This window comes from Sinocyclocheilus anshuiensis, unplaced genomic scaffold (assembly GCF_001515605.1).
Source record: "Sinocyclocheilus anshuiensis isolate Anshui unplaced genomic scaffold, SAMN03320099.WGS_v1.1 scaffold1500, whole genome shotgun sequence".
In the NCBI taxonomy this organism is placed as follows: Eukaryota; Metazoa; Chordata; class Actinopteri; order Cypriniformes; family Cyprinidae; genus Sinocyclocheilus; species Sinocyclocheilus anshuiensis.
The window spans coordinates 34,302-41,026 of NW_015537960.1; the positions used below are offsets into that span (position 1 = coordinate 34,302).

The 6,725-nt window shown below is 45.6% G+C and overlaps 1 protein-coding gene across 1 annotated transcript; it reads right to left on the reverse strand.

Annotated features, from left to right (window-relative positions):
* Nucleotides 1-957: 957 nt before the first annotated feature.
* On the reverse strand, nt 958-5,618 carry LOC107666672 (mucin-19-like). Its single transcript, XM_016458094.1, has 4 exons — nt 5,516-5,618; nt 5,381-5,433; nt 2,947-5,268; nt 958-2,763 (listed from the first exon to the last, which is right to left on the reverse strand). Exons 1-4 carry the CDS (start codon nt 5,533-5,535, stop codon nt 1,058-1,060), a joined length of 4,101 nt encoding a protein of 1,366 aa, XP_016313580.1. The 5' UTR covers nt 5,536-5,618; the 3' UTR covers nt 958-1,057.
* Nucleotides 5,619-6,725: the final 1,107 nt, after the last annotated feature.

Sequence of the window (6,725 nt, forward strand, 5' to 3'; positions counted from 1 at the left end):
TATACTGAAATCATGTCACACTGACAGCCAGAGATGATTAAAAGGTCACAGGTCAGCGTTGGAATTCCAAATATGCTAAAACCCTATGGCATATTGACCCCGGATATTATTAAAAGGTCAAAGGTGAATGCAACATGGGTGGTCCAAGGTCAAGGGGTCAAACCCCTCAGGACAAAAGGACAGATGTCATCATCAATCAAAACAAGTTGACAGGAAGTACAGTATAGGGACTACTCACATTTACTTGACAGCAAGACAGCAAAAGAAAAAGGATGGGGTTGGTGCTCATTTGCGGACTAACTGCCCTCTGACAGAGAAATACTAAATTGCATTTCATCTTCTCTTGACTTCAATGAGGCTCACTAAAGATGCCCCGAGCAAAGATAGGGCAGGGTATTCTTGGTATCCTTGTCACCTGATATGCTTGTTTATTAAGCCCCCCAGATACCTTAAACATTCAATTTTGGGACCCTTTGAAATAGTAAAGACTACACTAGTTCCCACACCACACATTTTAAACGCTGGATGGAGTTTGAATAGATTGACACCACATGAAACAATGGAGAATTAATAACTTTTCACATTCCCAGGTTTAAATAGTCACTTTAACTAGTCAGTAAGTGTATAACTTGCAGATTTTGCCCTTTCAAACAAGGTTACACCAAAACCACCCTTTAACTTGTGATATTTTTCATGTTACTGTACCAGCTGTGGCAACACATTAATACGTGTGCTGCAAGTATAACTGTAACAGACCACAAATTATCCAGTATGTTAAGCTACCATTGGGATACATAAAACCAGTCTTTACATAGGTGACCTTTTTAAAATGGCATAAGGAGCAAATGACCAGAGAACAAAAGGCACTTAGATGAGGCATGTAGCCCGATTTAAGGCTGCACTGCAGCAGCAAGTTCAGCATTTAAACTGAAGTGTTCAAAACACCACAAATAAACATTCATATTAAACAATTTATTGCTTCAAAGTTAGATTAAAAAGCACAGCTTTATACCATTTAGCTCTGACATTCCACAGCACGAATGTGCATGGAAGTCCCTTAGCCCTTGACAGATGAGAAGTACCGTCCTGTAGCAGAGGAACTTTGGGATGGTTTGGAATAGCCTGAAGGTGTCTGGCCGTAGGTGGAACTGGACTGACCAGAAAAAATACCTTGTAAAGCTCCTTGGACACTTGAGCCAAGAGATGAAGTCATGGAGTCTGAGGGGTGTTGAACTGAAGCGGACAGACCAGGAGATATTTGGCTATGGATTTGGGAGCCAGAAGCAGCCGGAGCTGAGAGCTTAGAGGGTCGTTGTCCTACACCAAAGAAGCTTGAGATCCTCAGAGGACTAGAGATAGAACTCTGGCTCCCCTGGGCCACAGAATCCACAGAAGGGCTCAGGGCTGGCAGGAAGGAAGATCCACTGGAAGTCTGAGAGCTTTGAGGGGAAGATCTGCTCTGATGTACAGCTGTACCAGAGGCCTGAAATCCTTGGCTCCAAGTAGAGGCTGAAGGCTGCCATTTTTGAGATGCCTCTGAGCCAGTCAAGGAGGATCCACCTGAAGAAGCCCGAGTGTATTGACTGGACACAGAAGGTGCATACTGGTTAGAGGTACCTTGAAACTGGAAAGATGATCCCCCAGTAAAGGTGCTTCCTGTCTGAACAGGAACGGGACTAGAACCTGCCAGCGGAGTTCCAGCCATACTCTGGGAGCTTGATGCATACAGGCCAGAAGAGTTTGGATCACTTGTAGATTGGCTCGAAACATCGAGAGAGGAACCATGTTTGGCATATGCAGAGGGCCCAGGGCTATACTGACTTGAGGTACCTTGAGACAGGCTGGAAAAGCCACTATATTTGCCGCTTCCTTCTTGTTTGGAGGCAAAATGCCCAGGACCTGCTGCAGAGGGAAGTGTAGAGAAGCTACTGGGAGCCTTGGAGCTACTCTGTGATGCCACTGTACCAGAGGTCTGAAAACCTTGTGACCACCTTGAGGAAGTCTGCCATCGAGATGGTTGGCTCTGAGACAATGAGGGTCCACTTGGAGCAGCCTGACTGTACACAAGAACTTCTGCATTCAAGGGCGAAGGGGCATACTGGCTAGAGGTACCTAGCAGCTGCAGAGATGAGCCATCAGTAGAGGTGCTTACTGACTGCACAGGCACATAAGAACTAGAGCCTGCCAGCTGAGTGCCAGCCCTGCTCTGTGAGCTTGATGTATACTTGCTGTAGGTGCGCTGACCACTGGCAGAATGCCTAGAAACGTCAAGCAGGGAGGAACCACGCTTGATATATGCAGGGGACCCAGGACTAAACAGAGTTGAGGCACTTTGAGACTGGCTGGACAAGCCACTATATCTACCACTTCCTTCCTGTTTGGAGGCCAATTGGGTGGGACTTGCTGCTGAGGTAAGAGTCGAGAACTTACTGGGAGCCTTGGAACCTTGAGAGGGAGAACTACTTTGTGATGTCACCGCTCCAGAGGTTTGAAAACCTTGGGACCACTTAGAAGTGGAAGGTTCCCACTGAGATGTCTGGCTCAGAGCAGAGGAAGCACTTGGGGCAGCTTGACCGTACACAGGCACTTTTGAATCCAAAGCAGGTGCATACTGACTAGCGGTACCATGTAGCTGGAGAGAGGATCCATCAGTAGAGGTGCTTACTGACTGCACAGGCACATAAGGACTAGAGCCTGCCAGCTGAGTGCCAGACCTGCTCTGGGAGCTTGATGTATACTTGCTGTAGGTGCTCTGACCACTGGCAGATTGCCTAGAAACATCAAGCAGAGAGAAACCACGCTTAATATATGCAGGGGACCCAGGGCTATTCCGAGTTGAAGCACTTTGAGACATGCTGGACAAGCCACTATATCTACCACTTCCTACCGGTTTGGACGCAAATTGGCTGGGACTTGCTGCTGAGGTAAGGGTAGAGAATTTGCTGGGAGCCTTGGAACCTTGAGAGGGAGAGTCGCTTTGTGATGCCACAGCTCCAGAGGTTTGAAAACCTTGGGACCACTTAGAGGAAGGCTGCCATTGAGATGGTTGGCTCCGAGACAATGAGGGTCCACTTGGAGCCTTACTGTACACAGGCACTTTAACATCCAAAGGAGAAGGTGCATACTGGCTAGAGGTACCTTGCATCTGGAGAGATGAGCCACCACTAAACATGCTTCCTGTCTGCATGGGTGCATGGTGACTAGAGCCTGCCAGCTGAGTGCCAGCTCTGCTCCAGGAGCCAGATGTATACTGGCTGTAAGAGCTTTGTCCAATGGTTGACTGACTAACACCTAGGGGTGAGGCAGCAAGATTGGCATATCCAGATGACCCAGGACTACGCTGACTTGAGGTACTTTGAGACTGCATGGACAAGCCACTATATCTACCACTTCCTTTCTGTTTGGAGGCAAATTGGCTGGGACTTGCTGCTGAGGTAAGGGTATAGAACTTGCTGGGAGACTTAGAACCTTGAGAGGGAGAGCCGCTTTGTGATGCCACAGCTCCAGAGGTTTGAAAACCTTGGGACCATCTAGAAGTGGAAGGTTCCCACAGAGATGTCTGGCTCAGAGCAGAGGATGCACTTGGGGCAGTTTGACTATACACAGGCCCTTTTGAACCCAAAGACACAGGTGCATACTGACTAGAGGTACCTTGAAGCTGGAGGAATGAGCCATCAGTAAAGGTGCTTGACTGCACAGGTGCATGGTGACTAGAGCCTGCCAGCTGAGTGCCAGCCCTGCTCTGGGAGCTTGATGTATACTGGCTATAAGAGCTTTGTCCACTGGTTAACTGACTAACACCTAGGGGTGAGGCAGCAAGCTTGGCATATGCAGAGGACCCAGGACTATGCTGACTTGAGGTACTTTGAGACTGCATGGACAAGCCACTATACCTGCCACTTCCTTCCTGTTTGGAGGCAAATTGGCCAGGACTTACTGCTGAGGTAGATAACCTACTGGGAGCCTTGGAGCCTTGAGATGGAGAGCTCAGAGACAAAGATAAACTACTTTTAGCAGCTTGACTGTACAAAGGCACTTTTGCATCCAAAGAAGCCAGGGCATTCTGGCTGGAGGCATGTTGAGACTGTACAGAAGAGCCATCAGTAGAGCCGAGAGAACCTCCTGCAGAAGACAGTGAAGAGAACCTACTTGGAGACCAAGAACTGCTCTGTGATGTACCAGATCCTTGTGACACTGCCTGAAGTCCTTGGGTCCTTGAGGCTGAAGGCTCCTGAGATAGTCGGCTTTGAGATAGAGAACCACTCCGAGTTGCTTGATAGTACTGACTGGACACAGGCAGTTTTGCACCAAAGGAAAAAGTTTGAGCATGCTGGCTAGTGGCATCTTGAAGCTCGACAGATGAACCATAACGACTACCCTGTCCAGGTACAGGATGATGGGAAGCTGCCAGTTGAGTGCCAACTCCGCTCTCTGAGCTTGGTGTATACTGGCTGTAAGAGCTCTGATCAGTGGTAGACTGGCTAAAATCTAGGGGTGAGGCAGCAAGCTTGGCATACGAGGACCCAGGGGTATCCTGACTTTCAGTACTTGGAGACTGGGTGAACAAACCACTTGCAGAAACAAGCCGGCTGGAACCTCCTGCCAGTTGTGACCCAGAGCTGCCCTGATAAGTAGAAGTAAAGAAACGGCGGGAACTGCTTGAGGACCCTGTGGAAGAGCTACTCTTTGCAGGAAGCAGACTAGAGGTTCCTCCCAACTGAAGGCCAGAGCTGCTCTGAGCACTTGTAGACATGTTTGAGGAGCTTTGATCACCGGTGAGTGGGTCAGAAACATCAAGAGGTGAGAGACCAAGCTTTGACAGGATGGACAAGCCAATGGAACTACCACCTCGGACTGGTGTGGAAGCAAGTTCAGCAGAAACTCTTTGCAGTCCAGAACCATATGGAGAAGACTGGCTATAGGAACCTTGTCCACTAGTTGACTGGTTAAATACATCCTGGGCATTTGGACTGGAGGAACCCTGGAGTTGTAGCAGTGACGAAATGCTGTCCAAGACACTTGGTGCACTTTGGGTATGAGACACAGATCCATAGCTGCTGGAAAAGCCTCCTTTTACATACTGACGTGAAAGGGAAAATAGAGGCCTGCTGGCATTTGGGTTCTTCCCAGCAAACATATTAGAGGCCACTTCTTCAACAGGAATGCTTCCAGTCACTGGAGCCTCCAACACAGAAGACTGGACTTCACTAGGGGAAAAGAGCTTGTGGACAGACCGATTCTGAGGCTGAACATTCTGAGAAATCCAGCCTAGAGAACATAAGCACAATGAATAAGAGTATTGACATCTTTAAATATATAAACTACAACTGTTTGTTACCATAATTTAATATTAATCTCATTTTATCAACGTGACACTCACCTTCATATCCAACAGCATGTTTCAAGAAAATCAAGAAAACCAATAAGTGGACCCTAGGGAGAAAGAAAAAGATAACATTTGTATAATACATGTAACCGAGAACACTGCAAAATAAAACTTAAAAATGTAACTAACCGCTTCCACCCCTGACCCATAGCAGAAAAAAAGACACTAACAAAACAGCTTTGTTGAGAAGCGAGTCTGCTATTCCAAACAAAAAAAACTACTACAACCAGAACAGCTGCACATCTAAACAGGCATTTGTCTTTTATAAGCCTGTTTGTCCAATCAGCTCACATGTCTAATTACATAAAATACTGTTCACCTGTGAACACTTAGCTGGATATTTGATGACTGAATTTGCCAATTAATTAAATACAATAACCCATCTCATCCATTCGCAGCCATTACACACCCCATAAGGACTGCACCACAAAGCATATTTATGTGGCTACCTGAAAAAAAATAAAAATAAATATATATATCATGTAAGCACACTACAGACATATATTTAGACCACCCTGGCAGACACATTAGAAATGCACATTTGTACACAAAAGTCTTTATTTCATGTGTTTCAACATTGGACTCTTTAAAATATTACCCATTATACTAAGACATTGCAAATCCTTTAAACCAACAGTGCAAATTGATTGAAGGATTTTAACTGAGCTTATACACTATCATAGTAGACCTACATGCATTGTCTATTCTTAAGGTTGAAGAAAATGTCTGCATGTGCATAACTCACAGTACACAAAAGAAAGAAAAAAAAGAAAAACATTGTTTTTTTCTTAACAGTGCCATTGTAGATATACACTATGCACAGGAGTGTCCAATTAATTAATTCCACAATATTAAGTGTCTGACTTAATTTTAAACACTTAAAAACTTTAACTGACTCACTATGTGTAACACTGCTATTTTTGACACCTGGAAACCTACTACTGTTTTTAATACTGATGCTAAGCTAAAGTGAACCTTCACAATCTTTTAGGCAGTGTGATGAAACTCTGTGTACCTGTAGTGCTTATACATGACTATGAACAAGAGGTTGTCATATGTTTCAGTTAACGCATCAGTAAATATTTGAGTGTGCTATTGTGGGGAGATGTGTTGAAATGTTTAAAAGCTTTCCTCAACACAACAATCAGGTTATCATGGGAGCGCTGCAATTATGCAATTGTGTGTGTGTTTGTGTGTGAGGAACATAATGGCCACTCTATGCTCTCGGCTCAAAGCCAGATGTGGTGTGTCTCGACTGCTTATTAATATTTATGGATCTTTAATCACAATAAGAGAGTTCTTCCTGTCCCCAAGAGTTGGGCAGAGTTACTCTGTCTGA

Bases quoted from the DNA above. Each gene is read 5' to 3' on its own strand.
- LOC107666672 (XM_016458094.1), bottom strand. From the start codon at position 5,535: ATGGGTCAGGGGTGGAAGCG. The intron at 5,434-5,515 runs GTTAGTTACATT...CTTTCTCCCTAG, and splicing joins ATGGGTCAGGGGTGGAAGCG to GGTCCACTTATTGGTTTTCT. The intron at 2,764-2,946 runs CCAGCAAATTCT...CTAGGCAATCTG, and splicing joins CTCTCAAGGTTCCAAGGCTC to CCAGTGGTCAGAGCACCTAC.